The 19,191-nt window shown below is 53.5% G+C and overlaps 9 protein-coding genes across 9 annotated transcripts; 4 read left to right on the top strand and 5 right to left on the bottom strand.

Annotated features, from left to right (window-relative positions):
• Nucleotides 1-773: 773 nt before the first annotated feature.
• On the bottom strand, nt 774-1,748 carry ACO1O0_003453 (Alpha/Beta hydrolase protein; the record flags this gene model as incomplete). The annotated part of the gene is made up of 2 exons (XM_083192907.1): nt 774-1,616; nt 1,683-1,748. 2 exons carry the CDS (start codon nt 1,746-1,748, stop codon nt 774-776), a joined length of 909 nt encoding a protein of 302 aa, XP_083051964.1.
• Nucleotides 1,749-2,434: 686 nt separating this feature from the next.
• Nucleotides 2,435-4,807, bottom strand: MDL1 (ATP-binding cassette permease mdr2; the record flags this gene model as incomplete). Its single annotated transcript, XM_083192906.1, has 1 exon — nt 2,435-4,807. The coding sequence occupies one exon, from the start codon at nt 4,805-4,807 to the stop codon at nt 2,435-2,437; it is 2,373 nt and encodes a 790-aa protein (XP_083051963.1).
• A 721-nt stretch (nt 4,808-5,528) lies between these two features.
• ACO1O0_003451 (RNA polymerase II-binding domain-containing protein) lies at nt 5,529-6,745 on the bottom strand (the record flags this gene model as incomplete). The annotated part of the gene is made up of 3 exons (XM_083192905.1): nt 5,529-6,364; nt 6,421-6,621; nt 6,685-6,745. The coding sequence occupies 3 exons, from the start codon at nt 6,743-6,745 to the stop codon at nt 5,529-5,531; spliced, it is 1,098 nt and encodes a 365-aa protein (XP_083051962.1).
• An 878-nt stretch (nt 6,746-7,623) lies between these two features.
• On the top strand, nt 7,624-8,451 carry clc1 (clathrin light chain CLC1; the record flags this gene model as incomplete). Its single annotated transcript, XM_083192904.1, has 3 exons — nt 7,624-7,666; nt 7,753-7,934; nt 7,993-8,451. 3 exons carry the CDS (start codon nt 7,624-7,626, stop codon nt 8,449-8,451), a joined length of 684 nt encoding a protein of 227 aa, XP_083051961.1.
• Nucleotides 8,452-8,937: 486 nt separating this feature from the next.
• Nucleotides 8,938-9,253, bottom strand: ACO1O0_003449 (cytochrome c oxidase subunit 7; the record flags this gene model as incomplete). Its single annotated transcript, XM_083192903.1, has 3 exons — nt 8,938-8,996; nt 9,048-9,108; nt 9,170-9,253. 3 exons carry the CDS (start codon nt 9,251-9,253, stop codon nt 8,938-8,940), a joined length of 204 nt encoding a protein of 67 aa, XP_083051960.1.
• A 729-nt stretch (nt 9,254-9,982) lies between these two features.
• ACO1O0_003448 (uncharacterized protein) lies at nt 9,983-12,256 on the top strand (the record flags this gene model as incomplete). The annotated part of the gene is made up of 1 exon (XM_083192902.1): nt 9,983-12,256. One exon carries the CDS (start codon nt 9,983-9,985, stop codon nt 12,254-12,256), a length of 2,274 nt encoding a protein of 757 aa, XP_083051959.1.
• Nucleotides 12,257-12,411: 155 nt separating this feature from the next.
• On the bottom strand, nt 12,412-13,563 carry tlg2 (t-SNARE syntaxin TLG2; the record flags this gene model as incomplete). Its single annotated transcript, XM_083192901.1, has 3 exons — nt 12,412-12,872; nt 12,923-13,464; nt 13,541-13,563. 3 exons carry the CDS (start codon nt 13,561-13,563, stop codon nt 12,412-12,414), a joined length of 1,026 nt encoding a protein of 341 aa, XP_083051958.1.
• Nucleotides 13,564-14,141: 578 nt separating this feature from the next.
• Nucleotides 14,142-15,155, top strand: CMD1 (calmodulin; the record flags this gene model as incomplete). The annotated part of the gene is made up of 7 exons (XM_083192900.1): nt 14,142-14,144; nt 14,291-14,347; nt 14,422-14,437; nt 14,605-14,730; nt 14,802-14,872; nt 14,926-15,067; nt 15,121-15,155. The coding sequence occupies 7 exons, from the start codon at nt 14,142-14,144 to the stop codon at nt 15,153-15,155; spliced, it is 450 nt and encodes a 149-aa protein (XP_083051957.1).
• Nucleotides 15,156-16,268: 1,113 nt separating this feature from the next.
• APL4 (AP-1 complex subunit gamma domain-containing protein) lies at nt 16,269-18,983 on the top strand (the record flags this gene model as incomplete). Its single annotated transcript, XM_083192899.1, has 5 exons — nt 16,269-16,272; nt 16,340-16,463; nt 16,525-16,713; nt 16,769-18,845; nt 18,897-18,983. The coding sequence occupies 5 exons, from the start codon at nt 16,269-16,271 to the stop codon at nt 18,981-18,983; spliced, it is 2,481 nt and encodes an 826-aa protein (XP_083051956.1).
• Between the last annotated feature and the right edge of the window lie 208 nt (nt 18,984-19,191).

Genomic DNA, 19,191 nt, shown 5'->3' with positions numbered 1-19,191 from the left:
GCACTTGGCCTCGTCAATCAGGCCGCGTCGGTTTGGATGGGTACGAGAACTCGAGCGGTCGCGATATTCTGATGCGGTCAGGACTCAGGAGCAGAGAACTCCGAATCTGGATGTGCTAAGTTAGTGTGATCATTTGATGTGGCTCACTGGCGTCCAACCACAGCTGATCAGTGATCAGATAATAATCGCTGCTCCGCATTAGCGCACCCAGCCCAGGGGTCCATTGCCTCACTTGAGTGTTGGGTCACTGGGTGTCAAGTTCCTGCCTCCTCCTCGCTTCGCCTTAACTCCGAGTCCCTGGGATGTCTGGCTGAGGCGCCACCGCTGCTCGGAAAATCGGAGACTTGGCCTTGAGGGCCAGTTTCCATTCTTTCTCTCTCCATTACGTTGGTGTTCTCGGCCCCTTCCTCACTCGAGGGGTTTGTTGGTGACGACCAGAACCCCACTCCCAGAGAGTGAAATCGATGGAATGAGGTTGGAATGAGGCTGAGATGGCGGCGCCCTCCTTTCTATTTATGTTTTGGTCAACCAGTTCCCCAGATCCCGGCAACTTATGGGCCGTTGTAACGGTTCAGCCCTGATGACTCGGGCGTCACCGGAACCTCCAACCCTTTTGGAACCTCGAGGTCTGCCGATTGGCTGTTGGGCCGTCACCTCGGGCATCTTCCGGTGGACACCAAGCATCATCAGGCGAGTATTAGACATCCTGAGTAGACCACCAAGTTACTGCATATACTTAGCCCTACTGCGACATAGTACCCTTTCCTAGGGCCTTAGAGCTTCGCTTCGATCGGCTCCGCCGCTTGCGAGCCGCTCCTCTTCGTGATAAAGTCCACCACATCCGTCGTAAACTCGTCCTTGCACAGATCCGCATGCAGCTGGTGATACGCGCCCTCGTAGCTCTTGCTGACCTTGTCTTCTACATTGGTCTGCTGCTCTACCCACTTGAAGGCCGCATCGTAGCTGCAGGTCTTGTCCTCGGTGCCGTGCGCTAGGAATAGGCTCTGCACATGCTTGCCCACCCTGACGGTGCCCGAGGCGAGCAGCGCCGTGCGGTCCAGCAGCGACGACAGGCCCTCCAGCGTCCCCGTGTTGTGGCACAGTGGGTCCTTCTTGAACGACTCGACCACGGCGACGTCGCGGCTAAGGTACTCCTCGGGAATCACGTTCTTCATCTGCTGCTTGGGGAGCAGCCGCGCCGCTAGCCGACCTAGCACGACCTTGAGGCTGCTGGGTTCCGAGTCCGGGCTGAAGCCGATAAAGGGAGCCTCGAGGATCCAGCCGCGCACCTGGCCCACTAGGTCCTCGTACTTGGGATCGCCCATCAGAGCACACACCTCGCCGCCGCCCATGGAGTGGCCCATGACAAAGAGGGGCACATCGGCCGGCGCGAGCTTGTCCTTGACAAAGGCGGCCACGTCGGCGACGACCTGGACAGTGGGGCCGGTCAGACCTCGTTCCGAGGGCTTGGTGACGCTGCGGCCCCAGCCGCGCTGGTCCCAGCCAAAGACCTCGATGCCCTGGGCAGCAAGCGAGGGGAAGAAGTCATTGTAACGGTTGATGTGCTCGCTATACCCGTGGACAAAGACGAGTTTGGCCTTGACGGGACCGGTGGGCTGGGGGTTTGTGTGTCAGAAGTGCGTTGGATGGGTATTGGAGGAGCAATCTGTGGTAGGTCTTACTGTCCATGTTTTGGCGTAGAGCTTGACACCGTCAATCTCAAATTGGCTCTCACTGTCGATGGACATGGTGATGGTAGTTCGGTGTAGCCCCCCCAAGGTGGCTGAGAGGCGACACTTGTTGTGAATACTTTACCTGGCTTGGCTGACTTGCTGGTCCTTCAAAACCCTGCGGGCGATGCGCTCGATGGGATTTTGATGTCGAGGTGATGGATTTGCCTGTTGATGGATCACAAGGCCAAGGGCGGAGGAGTGAAGCAAACAGCGTGAGTTAAGCGTGGTGAGACGCGCAAGGAATCGTACCCTAGCCAATGACATGTGACAGATGGATGCCTCGTTAGGCTCTCGCAATTCCATCAGCAGGAATTTGATGCCTATTGGAACCGATAAGTTGGCTCACAGACATGGAACCAGAATACACAGCATCTGATCTTCGTTTCCTGAATATGGACAGGGCCATCTAAGTAAGGTATGTACTATACAAAGTTCACCACTCCCAACTCGACGTAAACGCGCCATCCCTTCCCATCTTCGCCTTGATTTAGGCAATATCTAGTCAATATATACCCAGTCCCATGTTCGAGTGGAGTGCTCCCCCGGCTTCTGTAATTACAACATGTGTGCTGTCGCACTTTTTCTAAAAAAAATATTGTCAGTCCTTCACAGATGACTGGCGTAAGTTTGGGTATTTATTCTAGTTCCCGTCGTGATAAAGTTTCGGGGCTCCAGCGAGTGAGACACCCCTGCCTCACTCATCACCGCTTAGACTCAGCCTGCAACTTGTCTCCCTTGCCCTCGGTTTCTCCTTCCTCTTCGCCCTCTTCGCCCTCATCACTCTCGAGGTCCTGCTCTAGCTCTTCGGCCTCGGTGATATGGGCCGCCTCTGGACGCCTGTTGTCAGGGATATCGCCGCCGCTCATTTGCCACTCCATAAGCTTGCTGAACGCGCTCTCCGGGTCCGCGGCAAGCTGAGTGTAGCTTCCGATCTCGGCCACCTTGCCCTCACTGTTGAGAACAATAATCTGATCGGACCGCTTGATTGTCGACAGGCGGTGAGCGATGGAAATGGTCGTGTTGTGCCCACGGAGCAACTTGGCGAGAGCTTCATTAACTAAAGTTTCCGACTCGGCATCTAGGGCAGACGTGGCCTCGTCCAGGATCAGAATGTCTGGGTCCTTGAGAAGAGCCCGGGCAATGGCAATGCGTTGCTTCTGGCCGCCAGAGAGCTGCGACCCTCTGGCACCGACCTGGGTCTCCAGACCATCCGGGAGGTCGCTGATGAAGTTGCAGTTGGCTCTCCTAGCAGCGGAGATGATTTCCGCACGCGTCGCCTCAGGTCTGCCGTAGCTGATGTTCTCGGCGATGCTGCCAGAAAAGAGGACCGGTTCCTGCGACACCATACCAATGCGTCTCCTTAGAGACTTGACATTCATGGTGGAGATGTCGACACCATTGATGCTGACTGTTCCAGATGTAGGGTTATAGAACCGTAGTAGAAGTGATGCTACCGTTGACTTGCCGCCGCCGGACGGACCAACAACGCAGACGTTGCTGCCAGACGGTATCTCGAAGTTGAGCCCGTTAAATATCTTGACTGCCGGTCGCGTCGGGTACGCAAAAGAAACATCGGAGAATTTGATAGGACCCTGGGCCGACTTGACCGGCACGCCAGTTGTCTGGTGAATTCCAGGCTTGCGGTCCTGAAGCTCAAAGAGTCGGCTCGCGGCGCCAACGCCCTTCATGAGTTCAGAGTAGAACCCGGAGAGTCCAAATAGACTGGATCCGGCGAACGCGGTGTACATCATGAAAGAGGTCAAGTCTCCCAGGGACATGCTGCCAGATCGGACGAAGCTACCTCCTACAATCAACATGGCGAGGACTGTCATGTTACCTGCCCAGCCTGTTGAGGCAAAGAAGGTGGCAGCGATTAGGGACTCTTTGCGACCGAGGGCAAAGATCTTCCTGATCTGCTTGTTGTACCGTCCAACTTCCTGAACCTCGCCCACAAAGGCCTGACTCGTCTTGATGTTACCCAGCCGCTCCTCCGCAATCTTTGTGAGTGTTCCGAGATTTTTCTGGATGGATCTGCTGACGTTTCGAATGGCTCTTCCGTAGAAGAAGGCGCCAACAGCAATCGGGGGGAACATGAGGAGAAGCAAGCCCGTAAGCTGAGGGCTCGTCCAGATCATGATGGCGAAGCCGGCACCACCGCTGAAAAGTGCCCGTAGACCGTCACTCAAATTCTGGGTGACGGATTTGCCAACAATGACAGTATCCGAGCTGAGGCGCGAGATTAGGTCACCCACACGATTGGCGTCGAAGAATTCGGCATCCTGGACGTAAGTCCTCCTATATAGCTGCGATCGGAGCCTGGCAACAACACGCTCTCCCACGATTCGTAGAAGAATCACGCGTCCAAAGTTGGCCATGGCCCCTACGGTGAGGATGCAACCGAGACTGAAGAAGAACTGCTTAAGCGTGAAACCGAAAATCTCAATGTCCTCAATGTCGCCCTTTGTTGTCGAAATGTCCAGGATACGGCCGACGGAGAAAGGGATAGACATGGTGACACTAGAAGAGATCACCAGGAAGACGAAGGCCAGGCCGAGCCATCGGATCTCTGGCTTGGCGATTTTGATAAGTCTCAAGATCTCTCCTGATCCTGCTTTCGACTGCCCTTTGCCTTCCTTGGATAGCTTCGCGCTGAGATTGACTTGCGCCGCCTTGGTCGCTCTGTCGCTCTTGCGAAACTCTCCGTCATCCCGCGGGTTTTCCTTGGATTCTTCGTCTGTGGGCTGCTTCGGTTCCTCTTTCACGGTCGCCTTGGCCTGCTCTCGTAGACGTGGGGACACAGAGAAGCAGCGCGACGCCGTCGGTAATCGTGCCGAGCGCGGTAGGAAAAGAGCTCGTGTTGGGTTGGCGTTAGCACAGGCTCGGAAGCCCGCGATTGAGAAGGTGGGGAGCGGCGACTGCGGCTTCGACGGCGTGTGGAGTAGTCGGGTCGAAGGTAGACTGGAATCAAGCCTGCAGAAGGGCGTCGACTTGAAGGAGGCCGAAGAGATCCGTGTCAAGGCAGGCGAGCTGTCGGCGATTCGGGGGAGCAGCGCTCTTCGCACCGCTCCCGACATCATGGCGGTTAATGGGCTGAGGAGCGCTCAATTGCGCATGATCGACTGTGAATGGCCAAAATTCAAGGGCGTGAGAGCGCCGTGATGGAGGGTCGGCACGTTGCGACGATAGTCTCAGAGCGATGTTGTGCGCAATGCCGTCATCGCAGCGGCATTTCCTGGGCGTGAAGAGGTCGGGTCGGAATAATAATGGATGGATGTAAATAGAATGCAGGCGACGCCAAAAAACAAAAAAGGGTGGAGCTCCGAGCCTCGATGACCCTCGTCCCTCGGTGTCGGTCGGAAGTACGGCTGTGGCCGTGTGCTGCTGCACACATGCGCCCAATTGCACCCCGCCATTCTCGACAGAGTTTTAGACTGGTATGACACGGACGACAGCAGCAAAACTGGCGCAACAAAACTTTGGGCAACAAAAACAGTATTGCTGCCTCTGGCAAGGAATATAGTATTATGTAACTCGTTCTTGATCTGGTTCTAACTGAGCCGTTGGATCTGCCTGTACTACTATCCGTACCTACCTTACCTAGTTAGTACTTCGTACCTAGCTACCTTAGTGATTCTTGCAACGTACCCTACCTAGGTACGTATTAGACATGAAGAACCGCAAAAACATGGCCCGCCACAAAACCTCATTTGATAATACATTGAATCCAACATCATGATTTGGTACAGCTCTGACGTCCCCGAGTCCCTCACCGCCTGGCCTAAACGTCTATCCACGTCACGACTTTGAGTCGTCTTCAAGCATTGCAGCAACTTCAGCATCGATCCCGCTGTCGCCCTCAAGGTCGGGGAAGTCGCTGCTGTCATCAACACGTCGCCTCTTGTTCGAACCATTGGACGAGACAGGGAGTGACTGGTAAGAGGAAGCCAGATTAGACAGCATCTCCATACCCGATGCACCTGACGATTTATCAGGAGCGGCCTGACGGCTTTCGGGTTCCTCGGGCGGCTCAGCCGGCTCAGGATCCATAGGAGGTGGCGTCAGGGCCTCCATAGGTGGTGGTGTGAAGGCCTCCATGGAAGGTGGCGTGAGAGCCTCCATCTCTGGTCTGCCAGGTTCGGGCGGTGGGCTAGCTGACCCCCCCTCCGCGGGGGAACCATTATTCTCGGACGACCCCAAAGCCTGCATGATGCCCAGTTCCACCTGCTGCTTCTTCTCCTCGATATCTCGCTTCCTCTTGGACAGTTTTGCGGCAGCCTGCCTGTCGTGCTCCAAAGCGGTTCGGCTCGACTCTAAGAGCTTCTCCAGTCCAGAGACGAGACCTTCTCTCGCCTTCACACAATCAGCAACAGCACTCTCGGCGTTGGCCAGCGTCTTCAAAAGGCCATTGAGGCGAGCGGCGTAGACGGGAGCGGAGGGGGCTGGCGTTGACGGGTCCGTTTGCTTCTCATATTCTTGGTCTGCTGAGGAGAGTGTAGCCCTCAACGGGATGCCGAGTTTCGACACGTTCTGATGAGCAGATACCAGTGGCGCAAATTCAGAAGGTACACTAGCCGAGCCAAAAGGAGAGCCTCCGAACCCGTGCTTGGCAGTTCCTCGGGCTTTATCAAGTTCTGTGCGGTAATGTAAGCTATGTCCACTTCATTAAGTCAACAGAAGGACGCCTTACCATCAAGCCGAGATTCGATGGCTGCCTGAATCGGGGGCTCAAAAATTGTTCTATCCTTCCACACATCGACGACGCGCCTCAGCTTGCCTTGGATGTCGGTCGGCGCCCCCTTGTAGGCAACTGCTGTCGCCTCTGCTACCACGGGAGAGAAGGCAATAATAAAATCTTCCTTGTGACGAATCCGAGACTGTTGAGCAACCTCTGAGAAGCCCATTCACGTTAGTAATAGTAGAGCTAAAAGGCAGTTAGGTATTTGGAACATACCGTTTGCTAGGTACACAAGGCTTAAGCGCTTTGAGGCAGATGAATCCTTCAACCTCTGCATCCACAGTTGGACTGTCCGGTCAGCATGTCTCCTGAAATGTCTGTCAGTGTCTTGATCGGAGGCATCAGCCGAGGAAACCAATGTTGGGGTCGCTCTACCTATGAAACATAATCCACTGGGCTGCCGTAGCGATGCTGTCATGGCTGTCGTTGAGGGCCGAGAGCCTCGCAAGAACAGCATCGTCGTTGTAAGCCATGTTGTCTAGTGGGCTACCCCTTGTGCTCCGCCGCCGATCCGAGCGGCTGCAGATGGACTAAAACGAGGCGATGGATGGTATAAAAGAGCAGTGGGAGGGGTTGGACGTCTACTACAGACAGGCTTAATATCCGAGGGTAGCTCCAAGGAAGCTTCTACAGCAGAGCAGCTAAGGTACGAGAGCTGCAAGATATCTGCAGGTAGAACGCACGATGTCTCACAGCAACCAACTGTCTCCGCCCACGCCAATTATTTGAAAAGGTAGATGATCGCACAAACTTGAAGGCTCGTGACGATGGTGAGCAGTACTTGAATGTGATGCGATGAATGCGGTTGAGAACCTTGGAGGCTCAAGGTCCGTGATAAACATTCAAATGTAGCAAGAAGCTGGATATCTGCATTATGCGCTCGGTACTGCATGCGTTTATGCAATATAGTGAGACGAAGTGGACCCACATCCCCATGGCCAACGTGGTCACCGCCCGGCAGATTCCACCTCATCAGGGACACTGCGACACCCAGCTCCGTTGGCTTCCAAGTCACAGCTGGTCGATTCATATACTGTCTGATTCCTCTTCTTGCACCCACCCCCGACGAGAACCAAGAATCCGGACGCAAAAACGCAACTGAAAGTTTCTCGACACACCCACCTCTGAGCATTGCATCCCACACCCCCTATCGATATGGCGGACAGGTTCCCATCTCTCGAGGACTTCGACTCGGGTGGTAAGTTGCGTGAGGCATCTTTCTGGCTTACAGTAATTAATTTCCAAATTCCATAGCGCAAACCGATATCCAAAACCCCTCTGCAGAACCCTCGGCCGACGACTTCCTCGCCCGCGAGAAGGCTGTTCTCGGTGATGACGCCAACCAGTTTGCGACGGCGCAAGATGCATCGGCGCTCGCGGAGCCTAGCGGGGACCTTCTAGGAGGAGGCGAACAGTCGCAGTCGACATTCGAATCCCAGTTTCCTGATCTCGCTAGCCCGTCTGCTGTGAGCCGCTATCGAGAATAAATATCCGTCGAACTGAAGCTGACCTTTTGCCTTATAGGGCACTGGTATTACTCCTGGAGGAAATACTATTACTGGCCCCTCTGTTAGCTACAATTCCGGCTTTCAGGCATATTCCCAGGACGAAGACGAGCCTGAAGTGATCAAGGAGTGGCGCGAACGCCGCGACGCCCAAATCGAAAAGCGCGCCCAGCAGTTTGCTGCCCAGCGAGAAGAGACCATCAAGGAGGCGCAGGCCAATATTGACGACTTCTACAATAACTACAACGCTAAGAAGGAAAAGGAGATTGAGAAGACGCGCAAGGAGGCCGAGAAGTTCCTTGCTAACCGTGACGACGCCGTATCTGGCGGCACAAGCTGGGACCGTATTGCCAAGCTGGTGGATGTTAGTGGCAAGGGTGCCAAGGGGGGCGCTTCTGGATCTGGCAAGGAGCGGTTCCGCGAGATGTTGATGAGTCTACGAAAGGACGAGAAGGCGCCGGGTGCTACGGGTTATTAGGAAACCGCGGTCCCGAACGTCCAACCTGAGGCCCCGATCGCCAAATCTGAAGCCCCGATCATCAAATCTCAGGTTTTGATCGTCGAACCCGACCTTTTGAATCTCGAACATGACCTTCTGACCCTCGAACATGACCTTCTAACTACGCAGCCCTTGAGACAGCGCCCCAGCCCCACAAACATGGAAACCTCCGGGGGCCAAGTCGATATCATTAGCGAGCAGTGAAGGGCCGTCTACGACACTCTTCATGCTAAACAAATTCACAACTGTGCGATGTATTTTAGAGACACATGGAGTAAAGGGGAGCTACGTAATGAAAATTCACAGCAATGTGACAAAGGAGAATCAAGATATTGAAGGAGTGCTACAGATGTCGAATAGAGCTGTGAAGACTCGATTGTGACGATCTATCAAAACCCTCTTATACACATCCCTTCTCCGGCCGCCTATTCGGCGAGGAAAAGAGCCGAGCTGAACAGCTCCATCTTAGTTGCCGAACCAGTTATTGTGTCCGAGGATCTTACGGCCGCCAGCGTACATGGTAGCTACCAATTTGTTAGAAAGAGCCTCATGGCCTGTAGTGATTGATCACTAACCTCCGAAAGATCCCCAGAGGAGGAGAAGGTAAGGCGTCATGTACCAACGGCTGCGGGCGTTCTGTGATGTGGTCAGTCGCCGAGGTCTCCCGAGGGGATGGAGGGAATTGGGTCGGCCGTACGATCATCCAAACGCGAGTGTGAGCCTTGTACGCCTGCTGATAGAAGCGCTGGAGGTAAGGCACCTTGTTTTTGGCGTCGACCATTCTGCAGAAGACGTCAGTGACAAACGATTCTGCACCTGGAAGCTCCGGCTAGGCCATTGGCGCCGCAGCAGGAAGGCTGCGGCTTTCCAACTGACGTCGCCCAAAGGATTCAGCTTACCCCATCTTGGCGGTTTGTAGAGTGACGTGTGTGAGGCTCTAGAGGTTGAGATTCGTGGGTTCGAGGTGGTCAATTGCTTGGATTGCAGTTCGGCTTCGGAAGTGAGGCCATAATGTGATTGGAGATGGACCCATGATGACTCAGCCGGTGACCTTCCGGTTCCGTGCACGTGCGGTCGCGAGCTGGACGCGCTGCCAACCAAAAAGTTCAATAGCTTCGACGTCCACAATCGACATTCTCTACGCCCGGCACTAGAGCACGTTGCCCTCTTAATGAGGCAATTAACGATGTCATCAGGCCCAATGCTATGATACAAACCCTCCGATTGCGACTTCTTCTCGCGACTGACAGGGATGCCAGCGAACCTACAGCGCATCCGGCAAAATCAAGTCACGACCTACAGATCATTGAGGACTCGAACCTGGACGACGACATTTGCCTCCCAAGAAAATCAGACTCGACACCTCCCTGCCTTAGTGTACCCGCTCTCCATCTTCAGTTTACCTGCTCCCCGAGACTCCTCAAGTCGAACCTGGTCTTCCGCACGTCCGATACGATGGAACCTAAGGGACAATCCGGGCTCTGGGAGTTTCGCACGGGAGCCTGCGGGCATGGGTAGACTAGGGCAGGTCGGAGCGCGGCGGTACTTTTCTTCTACAAGCTTACTCCATGAACGTGAAGAGTTCACAAAGAGAGTCGCTCAGTCGCTTCTGAAAGGCGAAGCCGAGCTCGTGCCTCATGAGTTTACTTCGTGGAAGCGCCTCTTTACCCATATGCGACACAAGCATGGAAACGAGGGAACCTGGGCTTGCTTTGAACTGCTGAAGGAGAGAAATTCGCTTCATCTCATCCTTCAAGACGATGGCAGCAAGATCCGGAACGAAATCATCGATGCCGCTTTGGACCGGGACACGAGGGTGGAAACGTTACTTCAAGACGTTCCCCGCTTGGCTGCCTTCTCCAAAAAATGGCCTGACTTCTATGCTAGCTTTGTTCATTCGTTACTCCAAAGGCAAGCTTATGATCAAGCATTGAAGTGGCATGTGGTTCTTTCGCGAAAATTCCCCTCGGGGCCCGATGTCCTGAGCGGTCTTTTCTCCAACTTTATCGCCGACCCAAGACCGGAAATCCAGAGTACCTTGACCTCCATGTATGTATTCAGTGCCGAGCGCAATCTCTACGATCGCATCATCCCGGTTCTCTACGATTCGGGCAACTCACAGCTCGCGCGTGCTTGGCGTAAACAGCTGGTTCGTCTCGGAGATACCCCGTCTTCGTCAAGGTCGCTGCCGTTTCTGGATTTTCTTTCTCGATACTATCCACTGATCAAACTCACGCCTGGAGAGAGCTCACTTGTCGGGCATCGCCAGGGCACCATGGGCGAAATCGACTCTGAAGACATGCCCGGCCTGAAGCATCTTCCAAAGCGAGGGATCTATCGCGATAGCTTCGTCGCGAAATGGTTTGCAAGCGCCTGGTTATCTGTGGAATTCGCCATCAACTTTGTGCATCGAATCGGGTTACAGATGATTGGACCACAGTCACTCCAGGCGCTTGCACTTCGAGAGGCGAATGCTGAAGGCGTTGTAGCTCGACTATCTCAATTAGACAGGCTGGGTCTAGGCATTGCGCCACAGACCTATTGCAAGGCACTCGTCTTCTTTGCTAAGAATGGCGAAGACAAGCTGCTGAGCCGGCTCTTGCATAGCGACGTCCACCCAGATGAGTTCGATGACATTGAGACTCGCCGCATGATCATGGTGGATGCCGTCAAGGCGAGGGACTGGGAGCGAGAAGAACTCTTCCAGGGTGTTGAATGGGCTGTTGAGAACGAGGCCAATCTGGACCAGCTGAACACTCTCCTACGAGACATTCTTCTCACGACAAAGCTAGGGAAAGCCAAGGTTATCGTCGACCGCATGCGAGCCTTGGGGGTCAACATGACGCAGAAGAACGCGTCCATGTTGCTAACGCGCGCTTTCTGGGGCGTTGGGAAACACCCTACCCGATGGAAACGGAAGATTACCCACAAGAAACCAGATTATCAGCTTGACAGAGCGATCGACATTACCCGCAAAGTTGCCTCTCTTAATGTTGCTATTCCGTTGCGATACTGGGAGTCTCTCATCTACAGCCTCGGTCGCCTAGGACGCTTTGAGGAACTGTTGCAATTGAGCCTTGAGATTATCCAGTTGTTCAAACCTCCATGCGGCGGTCTAATCCCGATCTACCGCCACGACATTCCACAAAACATTCGACCAGCTGTAGATACGGTGGAAGCTAAGCTACGGTCAGGGCGTGTTGGCTTCGTTCCCAAACATGAATCGATACCCAAGCCGAAAGAAGAGGAGCCAGGGGAAGACAACGTTGAGGATACACAGCACATACCAGCAGATTTACCATTCACGCACCTTCAGCACCCCCTTCACAAACTCTTTGATCCTCGCCTTCAACGGAACATCATAAGATGGGGATTCGATCAGACTTTGACCAGAACCCCAACAGCATCAGCTTTGACGAAGGGCCCAGCAATGAGGGTGTCAGACTTCGATATTGCGTGCGGTGTCCGCATATTGGCCACACTCCGTGATCATGGTGTCCTGATCGATACACAAGTCATTCGGTCTACCATTGCGTCTCGGATCGTATTGGGACAGGTACCTAGTCGCAGACATCACTCAAGGGACATCCAGGATGTGACGACGGAGAACGTCAAGCATCTCGTAGACAGAGCTTGGGGTTCTGAGGTGCTGCCAGCCCTTCCCGAGATGAGTAGGCTGGTTGAGGAGCAGAGGTTGGGAGCTTGGAAGCGATACCCCGTCTTGTTTCAAAAGACGTACGGCGAGGAGTTCACAGGATCTGAACAACCAGATAAGGAGTTTTGAGTACATGGCCATGTTGAGATATAGGATCTATCGAAGAAGAAAAAATGTCAAACCCCCAGGACTCCCGTTTGCTCCTTGGTCTCCCCGTGAAATGATTATACACCGTTTTAGTACATGGATGAACAACGCTCAAATCGCCACATCTCCAGATTCGCTTATCGCTTCTTAGGTTTTACCAGAAGGAGGATAAACAGACCTGCAACAATCAGGAAAAGAAGCAGAATAATTTTCCTCTTGGTCGTCTTCCGCTGGTACCCTGACGCGACCTTGATTTCCTTCTCAGCACTTATAACGTCTGTGTGCATGCGCTCAACGTTGTAATCTATTCTGTCCAACATGGTCCCCTGGTCGATGACCATTGTTTGGAGATCCCTAAAGAGGTCCGATAGCTCGATGATACCCTGGGCGATCTCTTCGATCTCCCGTTCTCGTTGTGCAATGACGGCGTCGTTGGAGTGCATCATCTTTTGTTGGGATGCTGCTAGCAAAGTTGACTGAGAAAACGACCGATCGGCGTCAGATTCCTGTATAGACGGATCTAGATAGGATCCGGGCTGAGGGGATGAGGAACGCTCTCCAGGAGAAACTGGCCCTAACCCACCCATGCCACGAAGTTCTGGGAAACGTTAGCCAACGATGGCGTAAATAGAAACCGGGGGGGCTCACTCTTGAGATAGGTGCTCTGCTTCTTTCTGAAGTTGGCGCTGGCATCCTGTACCCTCGTGGCGAGTGATATTTGGATATTCTTGGCCATTGTCTCCTCCGCATTACTGATGGTGCCCGACTGTTTGGATTCGCGGACCATCTGCTCAATACGCTGAATACAGCTATGGCAATCGTGAAACCCTTTAGTGATCTCCTGCGTGAGCTTCTCGATCTGCTTCTCCTCGACCTTCTTTGCCTCATCATCATTAAACCCGGGTAGAACATGCTTCTGATGCAGCTTGTCCAAACTGTGGCCCTTGGTCGCAATATCAGCAAGAAGATCGGTTATGTTGCCAGAGATGTCTGCCCAGCGTGGAGGCAGTAGGTCCATCTCTATCACGGCGTCGCCATCGTCTTCGAACGCGCCGGCCGAGAGGAGCCCGCGGCGGTCCTCTGGCGCATAGTTATCGGAGTACGGTGTGCTGCTGGGGCCGGAGATACCAACAGCATACTTATTCCGCGACGTCGGATGGTGCGCATACGACTGTCGGTAGGAGATGTAGCTGGTCGAGCAGTCAGCAGCTGTAGTGTAGAGCAGTGTAGGCCTATGATGACTGGACAAGATCATGGGAGACGGACAGGTTCGTGCGGTCGCGCCACATGGCGGACGCGAGGGCGAAGGACGGCGAGCCTCAGGCTGAATGTAGAGGCGGAAGAAATTCGAATTGAATGGAGTTGGGCGTCATGAAAATGTTCAAGAGTCGTACAGTCCTGTGTTCGCAGATCCCATGATGTCGAAACTGGCTGGCCAACTTTGGCTGGCTGGCCAGTCGCCGCCGCATTACGACACCAACCCTGAGACAGGAGGTAACGCAGGCTACGGCACACTGTGCTATAATGTCCGGAACTCACTGTAACGCCCCCGAAACGATGGCCACCAGCCTCCCAAAATTGTACACATACAGTAGGAATAGGCCCAATTCTCCACAATTTTAGACTGTATACTTACCGTCATTCGCTCCCTGCGTCACTCACGCTTGTAAGCCACAGGCCGCGACGGAGCGCCTGGCCGCCTTTCTGCCTCAAGCTCCAGCCAGCCTTTGGTACCGTAAAGGACCCCGCCAACCCTTGTATTCTCCCGCGACATCTTTGTCTCGAAACTCAACACCAAGATTCTCACGTACCTGCGTCGACGCACACCTGGCTGTCTTTACCACCATCGTTATTGCAATTCTCCAACATGGTCAGTAACATCCCGCTTATTGTCTACCAATGCCACTAGCTAGCTCCCTTGGTGCCGTAGCCTCACAACATTAGCCCCGCGCTGGGCGTGTTTGCTGAGAGGCTGCCTCCTGGCTGATGATCGTGTCCACTAACTACCTATCGCAGGCTGATACTCTTACTGAAGAGCAGGTCTCTGAGTTTAAGGAGGCCTTCTCCCTCTTTGTAAGTGCTTTCCCCTCCTTTCTAATATGTTCTTGCACTGGTGCCGTTGCGACTAGAGCTAACAGTCGGAATAGGACAAGGACGGTGATGGTGAGTCTCTGAAGCTCTTTGCGCAATTCCCCGTATCCCATGCCTCCCGTGGCGCCCGACGTGACGCATGATCGCATCGCTCTCGAATTATCCATACCAAGGCCGTCCTATATATTCTTGCGACATGGAAGGAAGCATATCGCAGAAGATTGACTCGTCGTGTTCAGGCCAGATCACCACCAAGGAGCTGGGCACCGTCATGCGGTCTCTGGGGCAGAACCCTTCCGAGTCTGAGCTTCAAGACATGATTAACGAGGTTGATGCTGACAACAACGGCACTATTGACTTCCCTGGTACGTGCCTATCTATGCGCCTGGTGGAGCGGCGGAGGAGCTAGAAGCTGACGGCTGACGATTGACTGCAGAGTTTCTCACCATGATGGCTCGGAAAATGAAGGACACCGACTCGGAGGAGGAGATTCGTGAAGCTTTCAAGGTATGCTGTCGCAGTGTCGTTGAAATTTCCAGCCTATACTAATTTGTGATCAGGTGTTCGACCGCGATAACAACGGCTTTATTTCCGCCGCTGAGCTGCGTCACGTCATGACTTCCATCGGCGAGAAGCTCACCGATGACGAGGTCGATGAGATGATCCGCGAGGCCGACCAGGATGGCGATGGCCGGATTGACTGTATGCAAATATCTCTTGCCTCTATTTTGAGTGGAAGCTAATCAACGGCGTAGACAACGAGTTCGTCCAGCTGATGATGCAAAAGTAAGATGGAGTGGGTCGCTGCCTTCCATCATCGTCCGCTACGCCGAGTCCCGTGGCCATGCTAGCCCTTAACCTCAATGCCCGTCATCGAGCCTCGGCGTCTTTTCTGTGGGAGGTTGCTATTTTCTTTCTTCTTCAACGTTTGCAATATTACGAGCGATGCAAGGTTATCCTGGGAATACCTTACGACTAGTCACAAGTTAGGACGAAATGGTACGGTTTTGGTGTTTACTTGGTCTTCACTTCGTCTCCATCCATCGCATTTTCTCTCTGGAGGCAAGATCTATCCGTATTCATCATCATCCTCGGCGTAGCACTTACAGGAAAGTACCTATCAGCGACTTGGTGCCTAGGATACCAGCACCACCAAAGCCTTCGCCTTCCATTGTAGTGTCATGATAGAGCAGCGCTGCCCTGCTTCAGTCACCTCTCATAATCATCTTTTTTCCTATTAGCCTAATGAAGTCAGAAGGAGTATGTCAAATTCCCCTATACGTAATAGCACTCATAGACCACATAGCTATAGCTATTCTAACTAGTAATATTCCTTACCCAGCTAGACACTCTCAGCCAGTGCGACCCATAATCTTGGAACAATCCCACAATATATTCAAAAGCATCAGGTTACTAGAAAACTGCTTGAAATTATAGGCAGCAGTTTCTGAGATTATTGTTTCCTGGGAGGTAGATCCATTCAGTTCTCGCACCTAGTCAAGTGCTTGCTACCTTAAAGAGAATGGGCGGGTGGATATTCTTCCGGGGTACGTGGTACGTTTGGGAGAAGCTCTGGGGGACAGTGGCGGCGAACTCCAGCACCACATCACAGCTTGGCTGGACTTGGCACCTGAGCCCCACGTTGAAATGTGTCCGCCTTCGCTCCCCCAACGTCCCTAATCAGCAACATATCTCGCGCCAACATCACAACGACCACGGGTTCTGGAGCAGGTCCTCTTCACCTGGGCAAATTCTTTAATTGAGTGGTCCCATTACCCTACACTCTGCCCGTGAACGATTTCCGACCGATATCCCAAACCGACACGCGCGACCGCCTCTTGTCCCTGGACAAGGACCTGTCTGGCGACCCCATCCGTCGGGTCGTCTCTCCCGCTGCCGCAAGATGAGTTCCTGTATGGGCTACAATTTAGGTAAACGGGACGATTAGTTTTACTTACACTCGTCATGATGCAGTGAAACAGTTCATCCGCAACGTTCGTGCGGCGAAGACAATTGCGGACGAGCGTGCGGTCATCCAGAAGGAGAGTGCTGCTATACGTGCCAGCTTCCGCGAGGAGTCGCATGACCATAACGTCCGGTGCGCCTCCATCCCAGTTCCACCAACAAACTTATTGAGGCTGACATTATGTCTTCTATAGGCGCAACAATGTTGCGAAGCTCTTATACCTGTTTACCCTCGGCGAGCGGACGCACTTTGGGCAGATTGAGTGCCTGAAGCTGCTAGCCTCTCCACGCTTTGCCGACAAGCGACTGGGGCATCTTGCTACCAGCTTGCTCCTCGATGAAAATCAAGAGGTGCTGACTCTAGTCACCAACTCGTTGAAGAAGTATGTGCTCTCACTATCTGGCCTAACTGAAACCACCCTGCTGACCTAGCTACAGCGACCTTGGGCACTCGAACCAATATGTTGTCGGCCTGGCCCTCTGCACCCTGGGAAACATTGCCTCCCTAGAGATGTCCAGAGATCTCTTCCCCGAAATCGAGAATCTAATCTCCACCGCCAACCCCTATATCCGACGAAAGGCTGCACTCTGCGCTATGCGCATTTGTCGCAAGGTCCCAGACCTTCAAGAACACTTCATCGACAAGGCAACCCAGCTCATTTCCGACCGAAACCACGGCGTTCTTCTCTGTGGGTTGACCCTAGTGACCAGCCTTTGCGAGGCGGACGAGGAAGAAGGTGGCGAGGAGGGCATCGTGGAGAAGTTCAGATCATTCGTTCCAGGCCTGGTCAAGACTCTAAAAAGCTTATCCACATCGGGGTATGCGCCGGAACACGACGTCACAGGCATCACAGATCCATTTGTTCAAGTCAAGATTCTACGACTATTGAGGGTTTTGGCTGTGGGCGACGCCGAGACGAGCGAGCAGATTAACGATATCCTGGCCCAAGTTGCCACCAACACGGACTCTTCAAAGAATGTCGGAAACTCGATTCTTTACGAGGCTGTCTTGACTATTCTCGACATTGAGGCAGACTCAGGATTGCGAGTTCTCGGCGTGAACATTCTCGGCAAGTTTCTGACGAATCGGGACAACAATATTCGTTATGTCGCCCTCAATACGCTCATCAAGGTCGTGGCGATTGAGCCCAATGCAGTCCAGAGACACCGTAACACCATCCTCGAATGTCTCCGAGACCCCGATATTAGCATCAGGAGGCGGGCTTTGGATCTGAGCTTCACACTTATCAACGAGAACAACGTGCGGGTGCTCATAAGGGAGCTGCTTGCCTTCCTAGAGGTTGCAGATAACGAGTTCAAGCCCACCATGACGAGCCAGATTGGCATCGCCGCGGATAAGTTTGCACCTAACAAGCGCTGGCATTTTGATACGATGCTTCGCGTCCTTTCGCTTGCTGGCAACTATGTCAAAGAACAGATCCTCTCCTCCTTTGTTCGGCTCATTGCCACAACCCCAGAGCTACAGACTTATGCCGTGCAGAAGCTTTACACCAACCTTAAGAAGGATATCACTCAGGAGAGTCTCTCTCAGGCCGGCGCCTGGTGTATTGGCGAGTATGCCGATGCCCTCCTCAGGGGTGGCCAATACGAGGAAGAAGAGCTGGTTAAGGAGGTCAAAGAGAGCGATATTGTGGACCTTTTTACGCTCATTCTGAACAGCAGCTACGCCAACCAAGTGTCGACTGAATACATCATTACAGCTCTCATGAAACTGACGACACGCTTCAACGATTCCTCGCAGATCGAAAGGGTCCGGCGGCTGCTGCAAACCTACCAGACCAGCTTAGATGTGGAAGTGCAGCAGCGTGCTGTGGAGTATAGCAACCTCTTTTCCTTCGATCAGATCCGACGCGGAGTGCTAGAGAAGATGCCTCCCCCCCAGATCAAGGAAGAGTCTAGAGTCCTGGGGCCGGCAACTACCAAAAAGTCCAAGGCGAGCAACAGGAAGTCGAAGATTGTCAAGCCCTCCGAGCAGGACCTGCTGGATATTATGGATACTCCGGCTGTGGAAAGCTCCAACGGTGCCCAGGGAACCAACAATTCGGATCTTCTAGCGGATATCCTTGGCGGCGGCACCACCTCCCCACCTCCATCATCCACATCTCCTCCTCCACAACAATCCAACATGTCTTCAATCATGGACCTCTTCGGATCGGGACCTTCAGGTACCTCCTCGCCAGCCCCTCCGTCGTCCACCCTTGACATTATGGGCTCTACCTCGACTTCGCCGCCTCAACAACACCCACCAGCTGGACATCCTTGTTACAACGGCAACGATCTGAATGTGACCTTCCAGATTCAACGAAATGCGGAGGGGATCATTCAAGCCGTTGCTCGTTTCCAGAACACGTCGTCGTCGGCGATGCTATCAAACGTGGGCCTTCAAGCAGCTGTTCCGAAGTCCCAGAAGCTGCAACTGCAAAGCATCTCATCCTCAGACTTAGGACCGAGAGCCGAGGCCACCCAAATGATGAGAGTCACTGGGTGCAAGGGGGTAAGTTGCCTCATTTTGATACATGATATTGTCATACTAACCGCTCGGTAGCCTCTGCGACTACGCCTGCGGATAGGATACACGCATTCAAGTGCTGGGCAAGTGATGGAACAGGTGAACTGGACGGAACCAGCGTAAGCATCGTCCGTATATATAGATGACGTATCGAACTTGCCAGCTACTCCGTGTGGGCTGCTACGGAATGATGAGGTAAAGCGAGGGTTGGAAGGTAGAGATGATCCTGATGAGTAGCAAGCAGGCGTCAGAGTGTGGTTCGTCTCTACTGCTTGGGGCCCATGGGCTGTGTACGGAGGCGGCTCCCCGAGAGGCATAGTTTGAAAAGATG

This window comes from Amphichorda felina (assembly GCF_050947745.1).
Source record: "Amphichorda felina strain 45539 chromosome Unknown scaffold_3, whole genome shotgun sequence".
Lineage (NCBI taxonomy): Eukaryota > Fungi > Ascomycota > Sordariomycetes > Hypocreales > Bionectriaceae > Amphichorda > Amphichorda felina.
The sequence above is the reverse complement of the archived record's forward strand: the minus strand, read 5'-3'. Positions and strand labels throughout refer to the sequence as shown.